Source organism: Manis javanica, chromosome 1, assembly GCF_040802235.1.
Source record: "Manis javanica isolate MJ-LG chromosome 1, MJ_LKY, whole genome shotgun sequence".
NCBI lineage: Eukaryota > Metazoa > Chordata > Mammalia > Pholidota > Manidae > Manis > Manis javanica.
Genome location: NC_133156.1, coordinates 222161526 through 222189050, shown reverse-complemented (window position 1 = coordinate 222189050; position 27525 = coordinate 222161526). Strand labels below are relative to the sequence as shown.

General features: G+C 51.5%; 1 protein-coding gene across 2 annotated transcripts in view; it reads right to left on the bottom strand.

Moving 5' to 3' along the window:
* Positions 1–27525, bottom strand: part of OTOF (otoferlin) — a 95140-nt gene that overhangs the window by 2920 nt on the left and 64695 nt on the right. For both annotated transcript variants that reach the window (XM_037009485.2, XM_037009484.2), the window contains 32 exons: positions 27249–27435; positions 25629–25852; positions 25181–25289; positions 24530–24710; positions 24294–24414; positions 23702–23802; positions 23503–23593; positions 23252–23368; positions 22791–22943; positions 22265–22454; positions 22036–22160; positions 21547–21681; positions 20657–20818; positions 20341–20460; positions 20081–20242; positions 19805–19967; positions 19256–19326; positions 9442–9471; positions 8884–9015; positions 7156–7222; positions 6135–6271; positions 5885–6019; positions 5417–5554; positions 4888–5015; positions 4628–4798; positions 3866–4026; positions 3017–3159; positions 2542–2630; positions 1016–1114; positions 623–864; positions 347–525; positions 143–243 (listed from right to left, as the gene is read on the bottom strand). In XM_037009485.2, coding sequence (XP_036865380.2) covers positions 143–243; positions 347–525; positions 623–864; positions 1016–1114; positions 2542–2630; positions 3017–3159; positions 3866–4026; positions 4628–4798; positions 4888–5015; positions 5417–5554; positions 5885–6019; positions 6135–6271; positions 7156–7222; positions 8884–9015; positions 9442–9471; positions 19256–19326; positions 19805–19967; positions 20081–20242; positions 20341–20460; positions 20657–20818; positions 21547–21681; positions 22036–22160; positions 22265–22454; positions 22791–22943; positions 23252–23368; positions 23503–23593; positions 23702–23802; positions 24294–24414; positions 24530–24710; positions 25181–25289; positions 25629–25852; positions 27249–27435 — 4364 coding nt within the window. The remainder of the gene's footprint in view (positions 1–142; positions 244–346; positions 526–622; positions 865–1015; positions 1115–2541; positions 2631–3016; positions 3160–3865; positions 4027–4627; positions 4799–4887; positions 5016–5416; positions 5555–5884; positions 6020–6134; positions 6272–7155; positions 7223–8883; positions 9016–9441; positions 9472–19255; positions 19327–19804; positions 19968–20080; positions 20243–20340; positions 20461–20656; positions 20819–21546; positions 21682–22035; positions 22161–22264; positions 22455–22790; positions 22944–23251; positions 23369–23502; positions 23594–23701; positions 23803–24293; positions 24415–24529; positions 24711–25180; positions 25290–25628; positions 25853–27248; positions 27436–27525) is intronic.

Here is a 27525-nt window from a genome sequence, read left to right as displayed (position 1 = left end):
AGGCTACGGCCCAGGAAGGGACAGAGAGGGCGGAGGTGCCTGCAGAGTGGCGGCAAGAAGGCCAGAAGGTTCTGGCCACTCCTTCCTGTCCCAGTGCCCCAGGGACCAGCATGGCAGGTGGCCAAACAGGCAGGGCACTCACTTGGGTTTCTCTAGGGGGTCAGGTTCATTGCGAGCCAGGCCCACTGGATTCTTCTCTGCCTCCTCGGCTGTCAGTAGGTGCAGCTCCGCCTCCACTTTGCCCTGAGGGTGAACAAAGTGATCCCAGTGCTCGGCCATGTGCTGGGCCCTCAGCACCCCAGCCTGGCCCAGCCCTGCCCTCTGGCTGAGCAGTGGTGGTGCCCACCGTGAGTTCATACTCGTCGTTCTCATTGCGGGCCAGGAGGGGCCACCAGCCTTTGACGCGCTTCTGCTTGAAGATAGAAACCAGGGGCACATCCACCTCGCCTGTGGCCATCTCCATGGCGCACTGCTTGGCTGTCTTTGCGCCCCGGGGGAACCGGTTCAGGTCCAGCTCGATGGCCCCTAGGGCAACCTTGGAGTCAGCTCTGACAGGCCAGGTCACACTGAGCCTGCCCCACCTCAGTCAGGTCCCAGTCCTTCAGCCCACCCAGCCCCGCACCTAGGAAATCGTCGGCGGAGAAGTGGTCCGCATCCCAGATCTGCAGGGTGAGCCGCGCAGGGATCTTGTATTCAGTCTCATCCCAGGAGAACATGGACTCCTTCTTAGAGATAACGATCTTTTCCTCAGCAGCCAGGTAGTCGAAGGGGAACAGGTAGCGCCAGTTGAAGTTGCCCTCCCCAGTGAGGGAGTGGTAGTGGACATCGGTGTCCTGCTTGTCCTCCTGCTGGCCCTTCAGCCACCTGCGGGGTGGTGCCCTGGCTGCAGACCTGCGGCCACCCCGGGTGGGGCCTCTCCCCTCTCACAGCTCCCCTGGTCCTCCCCCTCCTCTCCTGCCTCCAAGAAGGTGGCTCACCCAGCTCAGCCTCTCCCCACGAGGGACCTCTCACCCACCCCCGCACAAAAATGTCACTGGACTTCTCCCCAGTGAAGAAGTCATCGTCCTCCAGGACCACCTCATCCGTGTTCCACACGATGACCCGCAGTTCATACCTGGGCAGAGAGAGAGGCTGATTAGCAGCCTGGGGGGTGGGGGGTGGGGGGCCACCCCAGGATGGGGGTGGGAGCCACCCCAGGATCTTGGGTCTAGGATGGGGCAGGGGGCTGAAGAGGGGATCGAGATAGAAGTCCTGGGGACATGGGGTGAGCATGAGGTGGGGGCCAGATTGGGGCGAGGGAGTCGATTAGGGGCGAAGCTGAGGGACTAGGGTGTGTGAGAACTCAGCCAGCCGGCATGGGAGCAAGCCCCGAGGAAAGCCAGTCTGGCTATAGTGCCAGGACCCAGGGCATACTCCTGGACAGGGAGGCTGGCCCAGGGCAGGGCGGGGCAGGGGCCAGCTGCTGGGCCAGCTGAAGCGAGGCCTGAGAGTCAGGAGCAAGCACCCCATCTCCAGAGGCCAGAAGCTCCACTCCAGTTCTAACAGAAATTTGCATGTAAGCCTGGCAGCTGGCAGTGGTTACCCATAGAATTTAGTTTCCTTTCTGTCCTTGTCCCTAAAGAAGATTTTCCCCTAAATGTAATTGTTATTATAAATGAGGTAGTTATATTTCAACCGTTCGGGAGGTTGAGACATCCGCTGAAAATGGATTGGAGTGGCTCTCAGCAGAGTTAAACCTGGACTGCAAGTCCTGGGTGACACAGTGAGTTGGGTAGTTCCCCTAGAGGCAGGACCTGGAACAGCACACCCATGACCTCAGACCTGGAGGCTATTCCAGGCAGGCAAAATAGGCTGTATAATAGGCAAGGCTCAGTGCAGAATGGAAATGTGGAGCTCTTTGTTAGGGAATCATTAAGAATTTAAATAGTGTCATCTTGAAATAATCATGGACATTCTCCGAACATGGGGTTCTTTGCCACTTCATATGCCCATGCAGTTGGCCCTCATTCTAGGCACTGAGGATGTCAGAACTAGCAGTGACTCCATCCTGCCACTTTCCAGATGGGAAAACTGAGGACCAGGGAGGTAAAGTGACTAGGCCAGGGTCAACTAGGAGATGCAGGTGGCTTGGCTTGGCTCCTGATCCAGCCCTCTACCACCCTCTCACTTCCTCTGGGCATTCACTCCTGCACATCTTAGGCGCAGAGCTTAATAACAGCCTGGAGTAGGGCTGACACAGTGCAGTCTCTCAAGTCTCTCCTCTGTGGTGTGTGAGCAAGTGTGCACGTGCGGGAGGGTGTCTGTGAGGACGGAAGTCCACTGGAGGGTGCTGACGTGTACTCATTGCCTCACTGGCTGCTTAGCAAAAGGGACCCACCCAGGTCAGGCCCCGCAGGGACAAGTTGCTCTGTTCCCTAAGACAAGGCCACACAGATACAGACTGGCTAAGTGATCTGACCCAGGAGCCCCTACGGGAAGGGGGTGGTGGGGATTGGGGGGCAGTGGGGGCAGGGAGGAGTGGTGTTGGGCTGAGCAGCTCACTTCTTGGGCTTCCGTGGGGAGATGTCCAGAGGTGTCCCAGGGGCTGGCATGTCCATGGGGAACATGTCCACCCACAGTTCCAGGCGGCCCTGAGGAAGAGGGGGCATGGCAGATCACCTCCCAGAGTCCTCCCCTGCCTGGCCCAGGAAGGTCCAGCTCTCCTCACCCTCCCAACCTTTGTTCTGTCAGGACCTAGTTCATCAGTTTTCATCTTTGGATGCCAGGAATTCCTATGACATCACCAATAGCCAATCACAGCTTCTGAGGGAGAGACCCCAGGTCTCCACCCAAACTGATGTGATTCTCACTCAAGGCAAAGACATGTACCCCTGGAGTTACAAAGAAGGGCCATGGTGGGGAGGCTTTTGGTAATGCAGCAAATACTATGAGGATCGATCCATTGTTATGGACCCAGGTTGGGACTCCCTGATCCCAAATACTAAATAATCTTAAATCCCAGCCAGGCAAGTATCACCTGCTCGATGCCTGGCTTGTCAGGATTGAGCAGTGGCCGAGTCTCCACGTGTTCTGGCACCAGGCGGCAGCCCACTCGGGGGATGTCCTCCCAGTGCCTCAGGGCGGACAGTGCCACGTGCTCCTCTGTGGGCTTCCTCTGACCTGTGGGTGCCGGTGGATCACTGCACACATGGGCTCATGGAGCAAGAGACCTGAGCTAGGCCAGGGACTCAGGGGCACAAAGAGGCCCCTGAGCCATCATGTATCTACCTTTTTATGGTTGGGGAAACTGAGGCACAGAGGGAGAAGTGGCTTGCCCAAGTTCTCGGCTGCCCCAGAGAGAGGTCTGTGTTCTCCTCTGCCTAGGGAAACCGAACCAGAAAATCCTGCTGGGCTGGGAGGGCAGGGTGAGCAAGGATCCACTTCCTGTCCTAACACCTGAAGGTGTTCAGTACAAGTTCCCCAGCATAGATGCATCCAGATTCTCTGGGAAGTGTCACATGGGCAAAGGGTTGGGGAGAGCCAAGGGCTTGGAGCCAGATGGGCCTGGGCTCCCACCCTCCCTCTGCCTCTTAACAGCCATGTGACCTTGGGCAAGTCACTGAAACCTGTTGGGTCTCAGTTTTCTCATCAGCAAAATACAACCACCCTGCCCCACAGGGATGCTGAGAGGGGGAGAGAGGCAACAAGCAGGCAAGCTTGTAGTAGGGGCTGCAAGGGCAGAGGCTTGGCAGACAGGAGTGGGACTCTGGGCTGATGGGCAGAGGGTCTAAGGAGACCCCGGGCTAAGCCTCAGGGTCCCTCCACAGGGAAGCATGGGTCCTCCTCGGTCTCTGACACTCCTGTGGCTGTTTCCAGTGGCCATTACCATTCTCATCCTCCATCTCGGAGGGCCCGGTGAAGATGCGGTTGGACACCTTCACTCTCCCAGAGGGCCCAAAGTAGGGGCCATCCACTTTGCCCTCTTTGCAGAGGCGGGTCAGGATCTGGCTGGGCTTCATGGGGTCCCTCCAGATATTATAGCCATGTCTGTGGGAGGGGGCACACAGGCTTACTGGGGTTTGGGGTCCCAGTCACGCACGGCCACCATCAACATTCCCAGGTGGCAACTGGTCCTGGCCAGTTCTCGTAAGATAGCTGTTGCCCTGCTGTCAGCAAGGGGGCCCTGCCCTGGGCTCCAGGCTCACCTGAGACACCAGGGCTGCTGGAGGCTGACCCTTTCTACCCTAGGCTCCAGCCCTACGTGTCCAGTGTCCCGAGAATCAGCATGAGCTCCCACCAGTGCAGTCCACTCTACCCCTCTATTATACCCTTTCTTCTGGAACTTCAAAGACTCCCATAAGGAAACATAACCAGAAAGGTTAAGGGAGGTGACCAGGGTCACACAGCCTGTCAGTGGCACAGGCACAGTGCCACCTCTCCTGCAGCCACTTTTTTCTCCTTGTCCTGCCCCCTCTGTCCTAGATCCCCTGGCTAATTCCTTGTCTTAGAATCTGCATTCCTGGTCTCTGATGGTTGTGTTCACAGCTTGGCCTGGGATAGGAACCATTATATGTCTACTTTCCCAAATCACATGGTCTGATCTTGTTTTTGGGTGAAGGCGCAGCAGGTGTGCCCCCCCTCAACACACATGGAGTAGGTCCGGGCGATCCCGCAGGTGGCACGGTGCTTGCTGTAGAAGCGGTTCTCCAGGTCGATCTTGGTTTCCCCGATGAGGTCGTCGGTGCCTACCAGATCCCAGTCATACACGGACACCGTCAGCATGGATTCCATGGGGAAGGAGGCCTCGATATCAAAGGACCTGGTGGGCGGGTGTAGCAGAAGGGCTGATGGTCGGGAATGGGGGTAGTCTGGGCTGGGGAAGGTGGGGTGGGAGCATGGAGGCCTTACTTCCCAAAGACAGGGTTGAGCTGCTTAGAGATATAGTTCTCCTTGTCACGGATGTCAGTCTTGCCCAGCCGGATGGCGATGTAGGGGTCAGCTTTGCCATTGATGTCTGCAGGGTGCAGGTCTGTGGCCTGGGGTGGGGGAGGGATGCTCCTGAGCAGGCTTCCCACGTCCTCACCATCCAGTGCCCCTACCCTCCCTGTTCCATGGTGGTGAAGGGCAGGAGCACTGGGCAGGAGTCAGGAGAGTTGCTGTGTGACTTGGGCAACCGTCTCTGGGCCATGACTTCACCTTCTATAAAAGATGGGAACTAGAGCAGATGCCTCCCTGGTGCCTCCCAGTCAGGGGCTGTGGGAGGCAGCACACAGGCTTACTGGGGCTTGGGGTGGGACTGGGCCCATCCCCAGGTGGCAACTGCTTCTGGCCAGTTCTCTTAAGATAGCTGTTGCCCTGCTGTCAGCAGTTTGCAGCTGCTTTGGCCCCTCCTGGGCTGGACTGGGAGGCTGGGGGAGCAAGCTGAGGGGAGTCTCACCCGGACCACATAGATTCGGACCAGCACATTGATGGGGTCATTGCTGGGGATGCCCTGGAACATGCCGTAGGTGGGGTCGTAGCCAGCTTCCCGGGACACGTCCTCTGGGAGTGGCACTTTGTACACACAGAGGGAGCCCTGGGGCAAGGCAAATGTGGGTCAGGGTTCGGGTTCCCGCCGCCCAGGCTGCACAGGGCAGTGTAGCATTGCAAACAGCCCTGGCACTGAGGGTCAGCACGCTGCTTTAGTTGCTGGATCAGTGGCGAAGGAGGCAAGTTGGCGGGGGGCTTCAGGGCAGAGGCTTTTTTTCACTCAGCATGGAAGTATTTTCGTATTTCACCAATCAGTACAGCTGAGTCCACCTGCCTGTCAGTCCTGGGTTCAGGTGGGGAGAAGAGCTGGTGGTGGGGACTGGGGGCACTGTCAGGGCCTGGCATTTAGGGGCTGGGCCTGTGCTCCTCTCCCAACCTTGAACCGGCCCACGATGCGCTCCTCCTCGCTGGACCCATCCTCATCATCCCCCGTCTTGCCCCGCAGCAGGTTGAAAGTGTGCAGCCAGTCCTCAAAGTTGTCAAACTCTGACTCCAGCTCCTTGGGGTACACCTGAGCCAGGCCAGGCCATCAGGGGGACTAGCTGGCCTCCAGCGTGCCCAGTCTGCTGCCTTAAGCCCCAGGCATGACCCCATGCCCCTGCTGGGGTCTGTTCCCAGGCACTCACCTTGAGCTCATCTATCTTGGGTTTCTTTTTCTCAGGGGCCTCAGACCCCTGGCTGGGACCGGGACTCTGGGTTCTCCTCTTCTTCTCCTCTTTTGCTGCCTTTGCTTTGTCCTTGCTCTTTATTGGCCCCTTTAGGCCTGACCAGAAACAGAAAAGGAAATGCTTGTAAGTTTGGGACAGAAATGATCTGGGCAGGAAGGCCTGGGTTGGAGACCCAGCTCCATCATTAATTTATGTTGGTAATCACTCGACTTCTCAGGGTGCTGTGTACTCATCTGTAAAATACAGACAATATTCCCTGGCAAACTCATCTCATGTGAGTGCCATAAGGTCATACTAGGAATGTATATAAGACTGTTTGTTGTCATGCCCTTTGACAGCATAAGACATGGAAGGAGATGGGTCTGATGGCAGCTCACTTTCCTCTTTGCCCTCAGTCAACTTGTCTATAATATTAAAAGGGCTGTTCCACAATAGTTGTTCCAAACTTCATTCAGTGGAATACCAGGTATAAGTAGGTGTTCTTGGAATGCTTTAGAAGAAAGGGTATATTGTGATTAAATATGTTGGGTAAATATTTTATACTGTATCTTCCTTTTAGAGGTTTATAATAATATTTGCATATTAAAGGCACTGAGAAGTCCTGCATCAAAGGACCTATTTAACCCATTTGACCACAAAACCCTCTTTTCCCTCCAGAATACCCAATAAGAGTGTTCTATGGAAAAGGGCCGGAAAATGTTGGATGGGACGAGCTCTGAGGTCCCTTCCAGCTCTGATGTTCTGTGGGTCTAAATGTCTGTCCATCACTGTGGTTGCCAAATTGGTCAGAGTAAAAGCCACTCTAGATGAGGTTCTAAGTCTCCTCCCTAGTGCCCAGGGGTCCCTGGTGATAGTTGCCCTTGGCAGCTGCAACATTTTAGGGCCCACAGGAGGGGAAAGAGAAGTAGCTGGTATGGCAGATGGGGTCAGCCATCTGGGGTGGGAAGGGAAGACAGAGATCCAGATTTCTGGGGCTCACCCTCAGTATTGTCCATCTCCTCCTTCTCCTCCAAGTCAATTCCTGAGGCCTCTTGCTGTCGAAGTTGCTGCCAAATGATGAGGTGAAAAGTAAGGAAGCTATGTTTCCTGGGGAGGGGGTCTGTTGACCCCAACCTGTGGTCTCAGACCAGTCTTAAATGCTTAGAAACAGAAACTCTTTCCTACTGGGTTTCAGACCCATCATTTTCTCTGCTTAAATGGGTTAAAAAAAGTTTATGATGTATATAATATGACTAACTTAGGAGTTTATGACTCTTTAAGTGTGTATCATTAAAAAACATAATACCCTTTAATGTTGCTTCTTAGTCATATGTATTTTTAAAGTACAGAAGCATAACTGAGTAAGAAAATGTGCTTTATTTTCTTTCACTTAGTACACACCACACTCAGTACTGGAAACTAAATCACCAGGTTTTAACCAAGGCGCCACCTGGTGGCAGCCCTTGCAAATTACAGGCATAGAGACAAACAGCAGGGCAGCCCCTTGGAGCTCCAGTCTAGCCAACTTGAACCCAGGAGGTGGTGGTGGGAGAAGGTACAACTAGGTGTTCCCCAATTATCTGCTTTCCTGCTCTTTAGAAGTTTTGCTGGGCACACAGCCACTGAGCTAAAGATTACATTTTCCAGCCTGCCTTGCAGCCAAGTGTGGCTCAGGGACTAGATTCTGGCTAATGGAAGTGATATGGACACCTTCTTGTTTGGGTCCTTAAAAGGAAAGAATCCGCCTCCTCTTTATCTCTTTACGTGCACTGGTATTAGCAACCCATCTCTAGGCATACGGATGCCAGTAACAAGTTGGCAGAGTCTTAGTCCCTGCCACTCCATACCAGCCTCACCCCTATTATCTGAGACATTAGTGAATGAGAAATAAACTGTCTTTTTCACACCAATCTAACTTGCTACAGCAGCTTAGTCTGCTAACAGTATGGACGGTAAACATCACATACAGCTTGGGTCACAAAAAGGGCCTAGGGAGACAGTGTGGCTGGATTAGCTCAGGACCTATCAAGGAAACACAGCCACAGGCAACATGTCCCTCCTGGTCAGCTGGTAAGTCAGGGAGGGCCCTGCACTAGGTAGTATGGAGAACAGACAAACAAGGAAGAGGAGAAGTGCACTTTCTGGAATTTACAATCTGGCTCAGCAGATACAATCTGTATGCATGCAATAAGAGGAAACATTTTCAGTGATGGCAACTGAGATACATAAAGTGAAACAGCATGAAGATGTGCAAGGACTACTGAGAAGGACCGTGAGCACATGCTTCTCTTCTTTCTCAAAGGCCACCTCCTCTGTGAAGCCTTCCCTGACTCCCCCAGGCATTGATTTGCCTTTTTCATCACTCTGTAGTATATCAGCTTATGTGTCCATTTTGTACAGTAAACTGAGGGCTCCTTAGGGCAGGTATGGCCTTATCTTTTGGCTCACATAGTACCTGACTCATCATATACATTCAAGAGATGTCTGAGGAAGAAATTAATGGAGACAAGAGAAAACAAAGCAGCCATGCTGGAAAAGGTGAATTCTGAGCTAGAAGCTCAGGGACGTGAGACTGGTCTGTTCCAAGCTCATGTTAATGGGGTGCGGTGGGGGCAGCTCTGGTGGAGAGGGGGAAAGAAACTGGCTAGGAGGGTCTGATGTGGAGTTGGGGCTTGCCTCTCCTATCCCGATTCCTCCTTGGCCTCCCAGCCCAGACTTGAGGCCTTACCTCCTTCATGGTGTCAATGGAGGCAAAGTACTTGGACCACCAGTCCAGCATGCTCTCATCTGGCTCCTCCTCCTCTGGCTCTTCTGAGCTGCCCTTTTTCTTCTTCTTCTTCTTCTCCTTCTCCTCGTCAGCCTAGAGGGTTGGCCAGGTCCAGAGTCCTAGATACATCCCTGCTCCCTGGCCATTCCCAGAGTTCTGGATAATCCAGGGGCCCCCCAACCATGCTGACTGTCTGTTTCCGGGAAGCCGTAGGTTCCGTGATGCTCTGTGGGGCTACCAGCATTAAAGGGGCCTTGTTTTGTGGAGGAGGATGCCATACCCTAGAGAAGGTCATGACCTGCCAGTGTGGGCCACTGGCCAAGGCAGGACTGGCACTTAGGGCCCTACTGCCCATCAGCTCTCTCCTTCTGCCTCTTTGGAGGGGTGTGCTGGCCCAAGAATCCAGGGGCTGGTGGTGGCTCAGTGCTTGATGCAGGGTCCCTTGGCCTGACAGTATGTGCCACTGTAGGGTTCCCTCTCCCTAGAGCCACCCCCACCCTCAATGGTCCCCACACTCACCACATCCACCTTGACAACGGCATCAGAGGTCTGCAGAGGGAATCAAGGAGATGGACAGAATTAGGCACCCAGGGCTGAAGTGGCAGGCAGTGGCCCAGCCAGTGAGGGTAGAGGAGAGGGAAAGGGCAGGAGCTGAGAGGAAGAGAGATAGGGAGCTTCTGGAGGCGTGCGTGTCTGAGCCACTGTGCGCTGCCCGGTGAGCCTGCACAGCTCTGCTTCACAGACCTTCCCACAGGCTTTTGGTGGGGGTGGTTCTCAACCCTGGCTGTGTGCTAAAACCACCTGGGGGCTTTAAAAAATGATCACTGCTGTGCTGGCAAAACTGGACAGCTACATGTAAGAGAATGAAACTGGATCACTGTCTAACCCCATACACAAAAGTAAATTGGAAATGGATCAAAGACCTGAATGTAAGTCATGAAACCATAGAACTCCTAGAAAAAAACATAGGCAAAAATATCATGGACATACCGGAGGGAGATCTGTCAGGAAGGAGATCACAGAAGTGAAACAATCCCTGGAAGGATTTATAAGCAGAATGGATAAGATGCAAGAGGCCATTGAAGGAATAGAAGCCAGAGAACAGGAATGTATAGAAGCTGACATAGAGAGAGATAAAAGGATCTCCGGGAATGAAACAACACTAAGAGAACTATGTGACCAATCCAAAAGGAATAATATTCATATTATAGGGGTACCAGAAGAAGAAGAAAGAGGAAAAGGGATAGAAAGTCTTCTTTGAAGAAATAATTGCTGAAAACTTCCCCAAACTGGGGGAGGAAATAATCGAACAGACCATGGAATTACACAGAACCCCCAACAGAAAGGATCCAAGGAGGACAACACCAAGACACATAGTAATTAAAATGGCAAGGATCAAGGACAAGGAAAGAGTTTTAAAGGCAGCTAGAGAGAAAAAGGTCACCTATAAAGGAAAACCCATCAGGCTAACATCAGACTTCTCGACAGAAACCCTACAGGCCAGAAGAGAATGGCATGATATACTTAATGCAATGAAACAGAAGGGCCTTGAACCAAGGATACTGTATCCAGCACGACTATCATTTAAATATGATGGTGGGATTAAACAAGTCCCAGATAAGCAAAAGCTGAGGGATTTTGCTTCCCACAAACCACCTCTACAGGGCATCCTACAGGGACTGCTCTAGATGGGAGCACTCCTAAAAAGAGCACAGAACAAAACACACAACATATGAAGAATGGAGGAGGAGGAATAAGAAGGGAGAGAAGAAAAGAATCTCCAGATAGTGTATATAACAGCTCAATAAGTGAGCTAAGTTAGGCAGTAAGATACTAAAGAAGCTAACCTTGAACCTTTGGTAACCACGAATCTAAAGCCTGCAATGGCAATAAGTACATATGTCTCAATAGTCACCCTAAATGTAAATGGACTTAATGTACCAATCAAAAGACACAGAGTAATAGAATGGATAAAAAAGCAAGACCCATCTATATGCTGCTTACAAGTAACACACCTTAAACCCAAAGACAAGCATAGACTAAAAGTCAAGGGATGGAAAAACATATTTCAGGCAAACAACAGTGAGAAGAAAGCAGGGGTTGCAGTACTAATATCAGACAAAATAGACTTCAAAACAAAGAAAGTAACAAGAGATAAAGAAGGATACTACATAATGATAAAGGGCTCAGTCCAACAAGAAGATATAACCTTTCTAAATATATATGCACCCAATACAGGAGCACCAGCATATGTGAAGCAAATACTAACAGAACTAAAGAGGGAAATAGACTGCAATGCATTCATTGTAGGAGACTTCAACACACCACTCACCCCAAAGGATAGATCCACCGGGCAGAAAATAAGTAAGGACACACAGACACTGAACAACACACTAGAACAGATGGACCTAATAGACATCTATAGAACTCTACATCCAAAAGCAACAGGATATACATTCTTCTCAAGTGCACATGGAACATTCTCCAGAATAAACCACATACTAGCTCACAAAAAGAGCCTCACTAAATTCCAAAATATTGAAATTCTACCAACCAATTTTTCAGACCACAAAGGTATAAAACTAGAAATAAATTCTACAAAGAAAACAAAAAAGCTCACAAACACATGGAGGCTTAACAACATGCTACTAAATAATCAATGGATCAATGAACAAATCAAAATAGAGATCAAGGAATATATAGAAACAAATGACAACAACAACACTAAGCCCCAACTTCTGTGGGATGCAGCGAAAGCAGTCTTAAGAGGAAAGTATATAGCGATCCAGGCACACTTGAAGAAGGAAGAACAATCCCAAATGAATAGTCTAACATCACAATTATCGAAACTGGAAAAAGAAGAACAAATGAGGCCTAAAGTCAGCAGAAGGAGGGACATAATAAAGATCAGAGAAGAAACAAACAAAATTGAGAAGAATAAAACAATAGCAAAAATCAACGAAACCAAGAGCTGGTTCTTTGAGAAAATAAACAAAATAGATAAGCCTCTAGCCAAACTTATTAAGAGAAAAAGAGAATCAACACAAATCAACATAATCAGAAATGAGAATGGAAAAATCACGACAGACTCCACAGAAATACAAAGAATTATTAAAGACTACTATGAAAACCTATATGCCAACAAGCTGGAAAACCTAGAAGAAATGGACAACTTCCTAGAAAAATACAACCTCCCAAGACTGACCAAGGAAGAAATACAAAAGTTAAACAAACCAATTATGAGCAAAGAAATTGAAACAGTAATCAAAAAACTACCCAAGAACAAAACCCCGGGGCCGGATGGATTTACCTCGGAATTTTATCAGACACACAGAGAAGACATAATACTCATTCTCCTTAAAGTGTTCCACAAAATAGAAGAAGAGGGAATACTCCCAAACTCATTCTACGAAGCCAACATCACCCTAATACCAAAACCAGGCAAAGACCCCACCAAAAAAGAAAATTACAGACCAATATCCCTGATGAATGTAGATGCAAAAATACTCAATAAAATATTAGCAAACAGAATTCAACAGTATATCAAAAGGATCATACACCATGACCAAGTGGGGTTCATCCCAGGGATGCAAGGATGGTACAACATTCGAAAATCCATCAACATCATCCACCACATCAACAAAAAGAAAGACAAAAACCACATGATCATCTCCATAGATTCTGAAAAAGCATTTGACAAAATTCAACATCCAATCATGATAAAAACTCTCAGCAAAATGGGAATAGAGGGCAAGTACCTCAACATAATAAAGGCCATATATGATAAACCCACAACCAGCATTATACTGAACAGCGAGAAGCTGAAAGCATTTCCTCTGAGATCGGGAACAAGACAGGGATGCCCACTCTCCCCACTGTTATTTAACATAGTACTGGGAGGTCCTAGCCACGGCAATCAGACAAAACAAAGAAATACAAGGAATCCAGATTGGTAAAGAAGAAGTTAAACTGTCACTATTTGCAGATGATATGATACTGTACATAAAAAACCCTAAAGACTCCACTCCAAAACTACTAGAACTGATATCGGAATACAGCAAAGTTGCAGGATACAAAATTAACACACAGAAATCTGTAGCTTTCCTATACACTAACAGTGAATCAATAGAAAGAGGAATCAGGAAAACAATTCCATTCACCATTGCATCAAAAAGAATAAAACACCTAGGAATAAACCTAACCAAAGAAGTGAAAGACTTATACTCTGAAAACTACAAGTCACTCTTAAGAGAAATTAAAGGGGACACTAACAAATGGAAACTCATCCCATGCTCATGGCTAGGAAGAATTAATATCGTTAAAATGGCCATCCTGCCCAATGCAATATACAGATTTGATGCAATCCCTATCAAATTACCAGCAATATTCTTCAATGAATTGGAACAAATAATTCAAAAATTCATATGGAAACACCAAAGACCCCGAATAGCCAAAGCAATCCTGAAAAAGAACAATAAAGTAGCGGGGATCTCACTCCCCAACTTCAAGCTCTACTACAAAGCCATAGTAATCAAGACTATTTGGTACTGGCACAAGAACAGAGCCACAGACCAGTGGAACAGATTAGAGACTCCAGAAATTAACCCAAACAAATATGGTCAATTAATATTTGATAAAGGAGCCATGGACATACAATGGGGAAATGACAGTCTCTTCAACAGATGGTGTTGGCAAAACTGGACAGCTACGTGTAGGAGAATGAAACTGGACCATTGTCTAACCCCATATACAAAGGTAAACTCAAAATGGATCAAAGACCTGAATGTAAGTCATGAAACCATTAAACTCTTGGAAAAAAACATAGGCAAAAACCTCTTAGACATAAACATGAGTGACCTCTTCTTGAACATATCTCCCCGGGCAAGGAAAACAACAGCAAAAATGAGCAAGTGGGACTACATTAAGCTGAAAAGCTTCTGTACAGCGAAAGACACCATCAATAGAACAAAAAGGAACCCTACAGTATGGGAGAATATATTTGAAAATGACAGATCCGATAAAGGCTTGATGTCCAGAATATATAAAGAGCTCACACACCTCAACAAACAAAAAACAAATAACCCAATTAAAAAATGGGCAGAGGAACTGAACAGACAGTTCTCTAAAAAAGAAATACAGATGGCCAAGAGACACATGAAAAGATGCTCCACATCGCTAATTATCAGAGAAATGCAAACTAAAACTACAATGAGATATCACTTCACACCAGTAAGGATAGCTGCCATCCAAAAGACAAACAACAACAAATGTTGGCGAGGTTGTGGAGAAAGGGGAACCCTCCTGCACTGCTGGTGGGAATGTAAATTAGTTCAACCATTGTGGAAAGCAGTTTGGAGGTTCATCAAAATGCTCAAAACAGACCTACCATTTGACCCAGGAATTCCACTCCTAGGAATTTACCCTAAGAATGCAGCAATCAAGTTTGAGAAAGACAGATGCACCCCTATGTTTATCGCAGCACTATTTACAATAGCCAAGAATTGGAAGCAACCTAAATGTCCATCGGTAGATGAATGGATAAAGAAGATGTGGTACATATACACAATGGAATACTACTCAGCCATAAGAAGTGGAAAAATCCAACCATTTGCAGCAACATGGATGGAGCTGGAGAGTATTATGCTCAGTGAAATAAGTCAAGTGGAGAAAGAGAAATACCAAATGATTTCACTCATCTGAGGAGTATAGGAACAAAGGAAAAACTGAAGGAACAAAACAGCAGCGGAATTACAGAACCCAAGAATGGACTAACAGGTACCAAAGGGAAAGGAACTGGGGAGGATGGGTGGGCAGGGAGGGATAAGGGGGGGAAGAAGAAGGGGGATATTAAGATTAGCATGCATGGGGGGAAGGGAGAAAGGGGAGGGTGGGCTGCACAACACAGAGAGGACAAGTAGGGATTCTACAACATTTTGCGAAGCTGATGGACAGTACCCGCAATGTGGTTGTTAGGGGGGACCTGATATAGGGGAGAGCATAGTAAACATAGTACTCTTCATGTAAGTGTGGATTAAAGATTAAAAAAAAAGAAAGAAAGAAAGAAAGAAAGAAAAGGGGGATTACTCCTTGATAGGATAAAACTATTGGTAAATCAAAGATCAACGCATGCTTTAAATATCCTTAATGTTGATCACTTAAGGGGTGTCAGATGATCAGCTATGGAGGTACTCTTTTCTGATAATATTCCTTTCTCTTAATAAAAAAAAAAAAGGCAGTCCCTGTGTGCTGACCTCCAATGAGTTCTGCACAGTGGTATAGAGGGCATGTAAAAGTGTGGGCAAAGGGTCTGTTTGTTTCTATGCAGAAGATCAAGGCCTAGCTTGGATACCCAGAAAATGAACTAAGATACAATATGAGGAGGAGCTTCCGGCATCAGCACTCTCTGGAGGATTCGTGCCGGGGTATGATCATCAAAAAGCCTCCACAGGGATCCGGGCGATGCTGCGGTTGTGGCTGCGTCCACCCCACCGTTTCCTGGACTTGCCATTGGAATGAGGAGGGAGATGTCTAGGCTGGCATGTGCATACAGTGAGACAACGAATTTGACCGGATCTGTACTGTTGGAACTCAACCAGGAGTTGGGAGGGGTGCAAGTTGTAGCACTCCAAAATCTTATGACTATAGACTATCTACGGTTAAAAGAACATATGAGATGTGAACAGATCCCAGAAATGGGCTGCTTTAATTTGTCTGATTTTTCTCAGACTGTTCAAGTACAGTAGGACAATATCCATCATATCATAGACAAATTTTCACAAATGCTTAGGGTGCCTAAATGGTGTTCTTGGCTTCACTGGAGATGGATGGTAATTATAGATTTGCTTTGTTTATGTCACCGTATTCCTATTATGTTAATATGTGTGTGCAAATTAGTTAGTAGTTTAAAACCTATACATACTTAAGGTACTCTACAAGAAGATATGTCAAAGAAATAATCAATCCTCCCATGTTTTCTTCCATATGCTACCTCTATAGCTTTTCTTCTTCCTTCCTAATTACAACCCTTAAATAGAATTCGTGCCTCATATCGAATTTACCGAGTATCATAATTCCTCCAGGTGGTAAAGATACCTCGAGACAAGTGCTGGGCATAGAAGCCACAGGGCATAAATCTGCAAAGAAGTAAAAAGCTAACCTTTTCAAACAATATGGCTTCTCTCTCACTTACCAACTTCACATTTCCCTGTATGGCCCCGGAAGATGACTGGTTAGCCAGAGACGGGTAAGATTCCTCAAGGGAGGAACAACCTTAGACAGGCACAGTCGCAGGGGGGCCATCAGGTGAGAAATTGGGGATCAACAGAGTTGAGGCTCAGGACCTCATCCCCCCTGCTTTGAGAGAAATCTTCTGCATCTGTGGATGTTTTGCTGCCCTTGTCTAGCTTGGAGTAATACTTAGTCTATAGGCACAGACCTGATCATCTACATTTGCCCTCTTACAGCACTAAACTATGTTTTCTACCTTTATCTTGCATCTACCTACCACTTCAGCATTTTATTAAAAATAAAAATAATAATAATAATAAAGGGAGAAACGTGGGATCAACATATAAATCAAGTATAAAAATCAAACAAATATTCATATTTGACCTGATTGTTTATAGTTCATAATGCGTGATCAAAACTGAAAGTTTCTGTGATGACTGCCCTTGTACTGTTTACCATGTAAGAACTTATTCACTATGTAAGAATTTGTTCACCATGTAAGAACTTGTTTGTTATGCTTCAGAAGATTGGAGACTGACGAGAATTAGGCTTGGGGTGGATTAATGATTGTGCATTGAGCATTGACTCCCCTATACAGAATTTTATTGTTGTTAACAACCATTTGACCAATAAATATGAGAGATGCCCTCTCAAAAAAAAAATATCATGGACATAAACATGAGTGACTTCTTCATGAACATATCTCCCTGGTCAAGGGAAACAAAAGCAAAAATGAACAAGTGGGACTATACCAAGCTAAAAAGCTTCTGTACAGCAAAGGACACCATCAATAGAACAAAAAGGTGTCCTACAGTATGGGAGAATATATTCATGAATGACAGATCCGATAAAGGGTTGACATCCAAAATATATAAAGAGCTCACACACCTCAACAAACAAAAAGCAAATAATCCAATTAAAAAATGGGCAGAGGAGCTGAAAAGACAGTTCTCTAAAGAAGAAATTCAGATGGCCAACAGGCACATGAAAAGATGCTCCACATCGCTTGTCATCAGAGAAATGAAAATTAAAACCACAATGAGATATCACCTCACACCAGTAAGGATCGCTATCATCGAAAAGACAAACAACAACAAATGTTGGCGAGGTTGTGGAGAAAGGGGAACCCTCCTACACTGCTGGTGGGAATGTAAACTAGTTCAACCATTGTGGAAAGCAGTATGGAGGTTCCTCAAAATGCTCAAAATAGAAATACCATTTGACCCAGGAATTCCACTTCTAGGAATATACCCTAAGAATGCAGCAGCCCAGTTTGAAAAAGACCTATGTCTATTGCTGCACTATTTACAATAGCCAAGATATGGAAGCAACCTAAATGTCCATCAGTAGATGAATAGATAAAGAAGATGTGATACGTATGCACAATGGAATATTACTCAGCCATAAGAAAAAAACAGACCCTACCATTTGCAACAATGTGGATGGAGCTAGAGAGTATTATGCTCAGTGAAATAAGCCAGGCAGAGAAAGACAAGTACCAAATGATTTCACTCACATGTGGAGTATAAGAACAAAGGAAAGCTGAAGGACCAAAACAGCAGCAGAATCACAGAACCCAAGAATGGACTAATAGTTACCAAAGGGAAAGGGACTGGGGAGGATGGGTGGGAAGGGAGGGGCAAGGGTGGGGAAAAAGAAAGGGGGCCTTATGATTAGCATGTATAGTGTGTGGGTGGCACAAGGAGGACTGTGCAACACAGAGAAGACAAGTAGTGATTTTACAGCATCTTACTACACTGATGGACAGTGACTGTGAGGGGGGGGGCTTGGTGAAAGAGGGAGCCTAGTAGATATAATGTTCTTCATGTAATTGTAGATTAATGATAACAACAACAACAAAAAATTGATCACTGCCAGGTCTCCACCAAGTCTGAATGGGGGTGCTGGGCACCAGGATAGCTGTAAACTCCCCAGATATTTCAATGGGCAGTCAGGGTGGGGAGGGGAGACTGACCAGCATGCAGTAGGAGTTCAGACATGTTGGCTAGATGGGGTCAACCTCAACTCCACTTCCCTTCTTACAGGGCAAGAGCCTTAAAAGTTAAATGGACACACACACACACACACATGCTATTACATAGCTGTAGAGGCCTCTGGTGAAAATGCCCCACTCCAGGGCCTGTGGGAGGATGGGGAAGCTCAGGCCTGTGCTGTCCCCTGTCTTGTTCGCTGATGGCCTGGAACTAGGAGGCCCTCCCCATCCACAGGAAGAACAGGCCCCCCAGGGAGGAGTCAGGAGGCTGGAAGCTGGGGGGCCTGGGATCGCCAGGATCCCACTGAGTGGCGAGCTGTTTGGGAAGTGCCTCCTGTAGTTGCAGACTGAGACTGGACTTCATCTGCTGCCCTCTCCTGAGAGCCATGCCTGCTGCTAACACAGCTGGCAGGCTGCGGCCACCAGGCACTGCAGATTAGGGGCACAGGAAGTCTGTTTCAGACCAAGCTCAGACCTCAGAAGCTAGGAGATGCCCCAAGTTGTGTGAAGCCCTCAGGTCAAGAATGGGATTTGGAGAATGTGGTGGGGAGGAAGACCACTTCTGGCCCCTCAGCACTGTCCAGACTCAGCCTCCTTCCTACCCTCCCCTGCAGACGCCATCTCCACATCTAAGCCCCCAGGTGACAGGTCTCTCTCTGGTGGAAAATGGGTCTAGTCCCAGAGCCAGGAGGAATAAGCAGCTTCCACCTGAAGTCTTTCCCCAGCCCAGGCCTGGGGAGGGTTGTTTGTTAATGGCTGGGATGGAAAACCAGGGATCTTATGGGAAGAACACTTGTGTTCACACAAGGCATCTACTGCCGATGGTGTCATTTGTCAGAGTAAAATAATTGCAGGCTATTACCTCAAATGGTATGGCTCTCTCTGCCTCTTATACATCCATGCCATCACAGGTGTGTGCACACACATGCATATGCACACACACACACACATGCTGAATTGACAGTCTCACACTCCAGGCCAGTACTAGGTCAGCACTGTTGGCATGTGAGGTCCAGTTAGCCCTCGGCCACCTTGCATGGAAGGAGGGGGCCGACCCCATGGGGAGTCACACCCAGTGCATATCCCCAGCCAGTGTGGGAGTTTGGGACTGACCGCGTCCAGCTTCACCATGGTCTCCAGCTTCTTGACAGGAACCTCTGGCTCCATGTTCACCACGATCTCCCCTGTGGGGTGAGAGGAGGGGCCCCCATTGCACAGCACATGGCAACCCCGGAGGAACCTGACTGGACAGAGAGATGGACAGACAGGCAGACGGACAGGGAGGAGCAGGAGCAGCAGTGAGAGTCCGAGGTGGCCAGAAGGCCTAGAGGCCTAAAGCTGATGCTGGAGGTTTCCGAGGGGAGAGGAAAGGATGGGACTGTGGAGGGAGAAAGACGGACACAGGAGAGGGACAAAGTAAGCCAGGGAGAAGGCGGCTGCGGCAGAGGGAAACAGGGAGGCTGAGCCAGGGGGGAGGCTGGGAAGGAGGCCTGCGTCTTCTCGAGAGTGATGGGCAGTCCCCCATGGGGGATCTTCCCCCCGCCTCCCTGACACCCGCGGATGCCCCAGAGGAGTGACTGACTGTGGCACGGACTGCACCGTGAGCCGCAGACCCCCAGTGGGATAAGTGGGGTCAGGCCCTGGCTTCAGGGTGTGGCACACCTGTGGTGGTCCAGTTGGGTGCCGAGCAGTCCGGGGGCCGGTAGATGAAGTGCCGTAGGGAGCTAACAGCGTGGGAACCCACCAGGGTGTAGCGGCCAAAGGCGCGGCAGTCCACCACGCGGATGTTCAAGGGTGGGTGCAGCAGCTCGTTCTCTGGGAGGTCCTGGGGGTGTTGGCCAAGCCTGAACTCAGACAAGGGGCCAAGCAACCTGGCCTTCCCGGCTACACCTGCTACACCCAGCTTGGCCCCACCCATTCGCCTGGGCCTGCACCCACCACTTCAAACCACTTGACTAGGGTGTTGAAGTTGGGATTCTTCTTGTAATTGTGGATCAGGGATGACTGCACCCCCTTTCCCGCACACTCGATGTCCACCCGCGGCCGGTCCACCTGGGCCAGGTTCACCCGCTTCAGGTCCCGCAGGCCCCAGAACAGCACCTGGGCGGGGGTGGGGAGAGGAGTGCTGCTCAGTCCAGGAGCAGGCGCTGTCCGGGACAGGGGCAGTAGGGGCTGAACAGAGCGGAGCCCTCACACACCTCAATTCGGTACTTGCTGAGCACAGGCCGGATGCCCACAGGCACGGGCATGATGGGACCTCGGTTCATGTCCACTGGGCCATTGATGGGTGGCAGGTCAGCCTTCCCTGCTGGCCCAACCTGGGGCGTGGGGTTCATAGAGTCACACCCTTGGGAGCCTGGGGAGAGGCCTCTCCCTCCCCATGAGTTATTAGCTATGTGATCTGGGGAGACAGGGAAGGCCTAGCACCCCAGGTCCCAGAGGACCATGCCCTTACAGCAGGATGGGGAGGTGGGGCGGCCCCTGGTCCCAGCACCCACTTCCCTCTCACTCCACCTGCAGCAGCTCGAAGGCAGCCAGCAGGTCACCAGCCGTTGCATTGCCACGGTAGATCTGGTAGTACTCAAGCTGGGGCGGGAAGCGGGGCGGGCAATACTCCTCATTGGCCATCTTCACCAGGGGCTTGGCAAAGGTCCGGCCCATGAAGTCGGCTTTGCCCTGACACAGGAAACAAACAAGCTGGCTTTTGGTGGCTTGAGTTTACCAAGCACAGTGATGCATGGGATCTCATTCAGTGCTCACCACAGCCCTGGGGGTAAAGGAGACATGAGTGGTCACCCCATTTTACAGATGGGTGAAACCAAGTCTTGGGGTCCACCACAAACTCGCTCAAGGCCATGTGAATGGCAGATACAGGACTCAGGACTAGAAATAAGGTCCTCCTACCTCTGGTCCAGAGTCTTCTCAGGGTACCCCAGTTGCTGAGGTGGCTAGTCGTAAGTGGCTCCCCAGCTCTGGAGGGGCCAACCCAGTCCTTCACGCCTCCACCCCACGGAGAGCTGTGAGGCTGTTACTGACTGCGGTTGGTGGACTAGGGGTCAGGGGTCCCTGGGACAGGGGGAAGCTGGTGACACTGGGGCTTGCTGCCACGTCTCCTGAAGACTCAGGGCCTGAGCTGGGGTCTCTCTGTGCTGGGAAGGGGGTGTGCCCTGGCCTTTCTCTTCCCTGAGACCCCAGAGACCACAGTGTCAGGAAGGGGTCAGGCTGCAGTAACAGTGTGGGAGACACCTGGGGTCTCCTGGAGGGGCTGGTCAGCTGCCCAGACCCCCAGCTTCCCAGCAAGCACCATGGCCGAGGAGCTCTGGGGTAGACGTGAAGGTGGCTGTGAAAGTAGGTGGAGTGCAGAGAAGAAGGGGTAGGTGCCTGGTGCCAGAGCCCACCCATACCATGGTGTCCTGATCGTAGATTTCAATGACAATGATTGGGGGATCGTCCCGCAACTCATGAGCTTCACCATACAGCTCCAGGTCATCGAACACCAGCATCTGGTCCCATGTGGGGCACAAGGTCTCATTCAGCACCTGCAGTGTGGGGCAGGGAGGAGATGGGTAGTCAGTGGTGGCAGGTGGGCACATACATGAGCAGGTGCCACCCACTGCAGCTTCTGGGGACTCGGGGCAGGAGTGTCATGTTTCCTGACTCTTCCAGACATCTTAAAATGAGGGCTAACATGAGGTCTTCTTCTGGCTCCCCAACAATGTCTCTTCTGTCTTCTGGGTTGAATATAACCATGGTTAAAGCCATGACCAGTGTGGCCTGAGCCTGCAGTTACCTGCAGATCCCTTTAAGGATCTGGGGAACCAGCTGATCCATTTCTCCTGGCCCCCCCAGTGCTCCCAGAGACAGAGCCACTCCCTCCTGCCCCAGTCCCTCACCTCTGTGCACTGACTCTGGTTGATGAAGAAGACACGGGCGAAGGGGTCCGAGAGGCCGCTGCTGTCTGCGGCGAAGAGGCTGCGAGCCTGGTACATGTGGGCGCGGAGCTGGAATGCCTGCTTCTCTGTGGGAAGTGCAGGCTGAGGGGCTGGAGGAGGCAGCCTCCCCAGCCTCCTGGAGTGAGGCTGGGAGTCAGGGCCCCACCCAGTCTTGGGAGTCCTCACTCACTGGTGTAGACCAGGCTGATGGGTGGGAGGGAGTGCAGGCCCAGGCCCTGGGCTGCCTTGACCTCCTCAAAGCCGCAGGGCAGACCCCACAGAAAGTCCTTGCGCTGCTTGCTGAGGCCCAGCCACAGGTAGAGCTCCAGCTTGGCTTGCACCGTCCAGCCCGCTGGACCGAAGCCCCGCTTGCCTGGAAGCTGCGGGTGGGCTAGGGGTCAGCTGCTGGAGCCCATGGGGTGAGGAGGGGGAGGGGCCTGGTGGAGGCCTTTGTCGGAACTGCCTCTGCCCCTCTGCAGCCAGCCCACTGGGCTGGAGGTGGGGTAGGAGACAGGTAGAGGGGAATGGGCAGCGCGGTCTCCCTCCTGCTCTTCTCGGATCACCGGCTACGTGAGGGCTCCACCCCAGAGGGCAGGCCTGCCAGGCCCTGGGATGGGGGCTGCTCCCTCCACGGGGAGCCTGACCCCTTGAAAGAAGCAGATGCAAACCCTAGCAGCACCACCCCCCCCACGCCAGTCTTGCTCCCCTTCCGGCACCTTGAGGAAAAGTGTCTGGACCTTGGCGCAGTCCTTGCCCAGCTCCTCCTCGACGATGGAGAAAAGCAGGTCCTTGGAGGGCACCCGGGCATAGGCAACACGCTTGTTGTTGCTCATCATCCAGATAAAGACGTCAGGGATGCTGTGCTGGGGCTGGGGCAGGGTGAGGGCAGCCAGTAAGGGAGGGAAACCTCTTGGCAGGGCCCCTGGACCTGACTGACTCTCAGGGTCTCTGCCTCAGGGCCCAGCGGGCCAGGCCCAGGCCTACGGAGGGAAGGACCCAGACGCTGGGTCTCCCTTCGTCTCCCACTGATTGGGCAGGGAGAACACACGGCGGGGAGGAGGGCATGCTCTCCAGGGGCTGTCAGAGCAGGAGGGCCTCCTAGATGGCTGTCCCAGCCCCCTCCTGTGCAGCCCCCTCCGGGCTTGGGTCGCACCTTTGGAGCCGGCAGGACACACACCTCGTCTGCCAGGAAGCGCAGCTTCTGCAGGAAGCTCTGGCACAGCCTCAGCTGGTCCCGCACCGTGTGCCGCTTGACCTGTGCTCGCAGGGTCTTTGCCTGCTGCCCCACACTCTCCTGCAGGGATGGCGTGTGCGGGGGTAAGTGGCACTCAGGCCATGGCACATGGCAGAGGGGGCTGGGACCCCAGAGACAGACAACCCCCACCTTGGTGACCCTCCCTCAACCCTGTGGATCCCGCATGTCCTCACCAGCTCCCGCATGCAGGACCTGAGGCGCTCACGGTCCAGCCTGGTGCGGGACGAGTGGCCTTGGTCCTTGTCACCGAGGCAGAGGAAGCGGCTGGGGGTTGAGGAGGAGGGCTCAGCGGAGGCCGCCTGCCACCAGCACACCTGAAGACATCCCTTCTCTGCCCAGCCCCCCACTTCGGGCCCCTGCTCCCCCTCTCACTAGCAGCCACAGCTGAGCTCCTCCAGGACACCCCGCAGTCGTCGCTCTGGGTAGGACTTCTCTGTTTTGATCATCTCTTGCACGTCGTTCAGGCCTTCCTCCTGTGAACCAGGAGTGGGGGTGCACGCTGAGCCACAGCCCCACCTCAGCCTTTCCCCATGTCTCCCCAATTCATCAGGAGCAATGAGGGGCCAGTGACCTTGGACTGCTCACTAGTGCCATCCCCCCAGTGTCCTGCCAACATAAGAAGAGCAACCAAGTTCCCAGGTTATGTTTTCAGAGCCTGAAGGCCTTCATGTTTGTGGGTCAATTTCTGAAGGAGGAAGCCATCCCTGGGCTCTGTGGTCCCAGGGGGCTCACAGGGGCTGAGCAAATGCAAGGGTGGGGGTGCAGGCCAGAAACAGAGGGCTTGGCCGGCCCCCTCCAGGGAACCCCAGGTCCTGCTGGGGCCATTCCTGCAGCCCCCACTCCCTCCATGACAAGCTACTGGGCAGAGGGCTTCGTGTGTTGCAGGCGAGGCTTCCAAGCTGGCCCTCAGTCGCACCCCTCCTCTGGCCTGCCCACCCCCAACTCCCTTCCTCCTGGCCCTGACCAGCTTGTCTGCGATGTGGTCCATGATGTTGGCATTGTAGAGGCGGCGGCGCTGGTCTGGCCACCAGCTCTTGATGTAGATGCAGGGCTTGCGCTCCAGGTAGGGCAGATGGAAGTAGTTCCTGGGTGGGAGGAGGTGGGGGCTGAGGACTGGGGCCTGGGGAGGCGGGAAGGCCCGGCTGTGAGATGATAGGAGGCGGCAGGCAGGCACTCCAGGACCCTCCATCCCTGGCGCACCTATCAGTGATCTGGGGCCGCAAGGGTGGGGTGGAGGAGACTGAGGCCAGGTCCCCACCCTCATCTGTCTCTTCGTCACTAGAGTTCTGGATCAGGTCTGCTTCCTCCTCGTGGCCGTGCTCCTTCCGAGGCCGAGGCCGCTGGGGTCGTGACAAGCCATCAACTTCATTCCCATAGTTGCCTGGAGGTAGAAGGGGGCGAGTGAGGGCCTATAGTCCTTTCCTCACCAGGTCCCACCCTGCCCTCTAATCCAGGTGGCCTTGGGTTTGCGGGAGGAAGAGGAGAGTCAGGGAATGGGGAAGGTGCTGGGAACTCGGCCCTGACAGAACACTAGCCAGAAGAAGGTGCCTGCATCCCCACCCCTGCAAAGGTCCAGCCAGAGGCCCCGATGACCACTGAGCTCAAGGTCCAGCCCAGGACACGGCCTGTATTCCCACTCTCTCAGCCCCACAGGGCCTGCCTCCCTCTGCAGGGAAGACTTCTTTCTTTCTCATGTCCCAAACCCAGCCTGACCCTGCAGGTGGAACACAGGCCCACCCTGTGGGCATGTGTGCGCTCACATTTCCCCCCTCGGGGCTGTGGTGCAGGGACTAGCAGTCTCCCCCAGCAGCCCCCCAGGCCCTAAGACTCCTCTGGGGGCCCAGTGCTCACCTATGGTGACCTCAAAGGTGACTGGTTTGTCTCCATTTTTCCGGTCAATCATTGAGGCCTCCAGGAAGGCTCCAAATAGAAAGAATTCTTCCATTTTCCCCATGCAGCTCTGTGGGGAAGGTGGTTCAAACCATCATCCTAAAACCTTAGTAGGGAAGTTGGGCCTTGGGCCAGACCCCCCCTACCCTTGCACAGTAGGCTCTTTGGGTTGATGGTGGAGACATCCATCCAGCTATGGAGCTACTCAGCCTAGACTCTGAAGGCCCAGGTCCTTTTACCCTCCAGCCTGGGTGTCCCTGGAGGAGGGGCTGGCCCTGTACACAAGAACAGCCATGGCGAGAAACAGGGTAGAGAATGAGGCTCCATCCTGGGACCTCTGGGCAGAGCCCAGACCCATACCGCTGTGGCTGGAGGGAGCCGAGCCGCAGCACAGCCCCTGGGGCCTCACCTCCGACATGGGCGTGGTCTGTTCCACCTGCACCTCCGTGGAACTGGTGAGCTCAGGGTTGGAGGTGTCCAGGATCTCCACCCCCAGGCCCAGCATGAGGCGGGCACGGAAGGATACACCCTCACCCAGGCCCTCGTTCAAGTCCTGGTGTTCGTCCAGCAGCGTATAGTTGCGTGTAGAGCCATACATGTTTACCCAGGCTGGACCCAGTGTGGGCAGGAAGCCTGTGGGCCAAAGGGAGAGGAAGGAGGAGCTCACTCGGGATGGAAGGATCTCTTCTGGGGGCTCCCAGGCTGCACATCCCATTTGCTGAGCTGAGGACCCCACGCCTTGCTTGGCGAAACACTGGAAGCAGGAGAAAGCCTGTGGGCATTGAGTGGCTCACAAGAGGCTGCAGGTAGGGCTGTGTCTGCCATGCAGGGGCAGGTGTGCGGGGTGGTCTTCTCCCCTGTGTGGATCACGTCCTTGGGTCATGTTCCCGGCTTCCCTGTTGCAGGGGCCACCTGCCATCTATTTGAAGGACAGATACCAGCTCCTCCCAAACTTGTCAGGATGGCCTTGTGGCCCTTTGCCATCTGTGCAGCTGTATCCCACCATACGTTCTGCCCTGCTCATGCAGACCCCTGCCCTCCTCCCTGAAGGTCCTCCCTCTCTGTCTCTGCCTGTTATGTGCTCTTCCTCCATGATGCCCTCCGGATTCCTAGTCCCACTAACTTCTCCAATTGTTAGGATTTGTTGTGTCCCATGTGTAGCATGGATCTAATTTTGCCTTATGTGTTTTGTTTATTTGGTTTTTATTCTGCCTGTTTTTAAAAAAATTATAACATTTCTAAAGTCCAGGTATACTTCACATAGCAGAAATGTCACCATTTTAAAGTGTGCATTTCAGTGGTTTTTAGTATTTTCACTAGGCTGTGCAACCATCAGCTAATTCCAGAACATTTCCATCCCCACTGAAATAAACCTCATTCCTATTAGCAGTTAGTCCCAATTCTGTCTCCTTCACTCCTTGGTAACCATAGATCAACTTTCTGTCTCTATGGATTTGCCTATTTTGAACGTTTCCTTTAAGTGGAATCCTACATAGGGGGTCCTGTGCTGTCTGCCTTAGGTTTTGAGAACTTGGTAGCATATCCATCTCTTTAAACCCCAGTGAGCCCTGTGGGGATAGAAATGGGTTCTTCTCCTATCCCAGATCCCTGGTATTCAGTGGCTGGGGCCTCGGAGGGGTCAGTCCTCACAGATCTATACACAGGTGCCATAGCAGCAGCACACACATATATGTAACATTCTGCTATGTATACACATAGATGATTATTATTTTCATTTCACAAATGGGAAAACAAGCACAAAGGTGACATAGCTTCCAGCTGTCAGAGTTGGGGTTCAAATCCAGGCAGCCTGGCTCAGGCAGGCCCAGTTGGCTCTGTGCAGACCTGAGCCATGAGTTTCCATCTCTCCCTCGAGGTGGGGGCTGCTGGCAGCCTTCACAACGCCCAGCACCTTTCAGGTCGAGGTGCGGATGTGATGGTGGGGTGAAGGGGGTTCTCATTTAGTCCTTCCCTTCAGGGCACCCTCCATCCTACCCCCAACACACATAATTGATCTCTTGCTGCTGACCTTTGTCTCCATCGTTGGAAATCTTGCGCAGGTCAATGAAGTGGGTGCCAATGGCCACATCATTGACCTTGTCTGAGTCCCGGATCTGCACCTTGATGCGTTTGCACAGTGGGGGGAACAGGTCTGTAAAGATGACTTGCTCATTCCACAGTGGCTCATAGCTGCTTTTCTGCACTGAAGTCTTGCCCTGGTGGGAGGGAGTAGGGTTTGTGTGTGTGTACATGTGTGTATGGGTGTGTGTGAATGTAGGGAGGATCCCCTAAGGCCTGGCCATGGC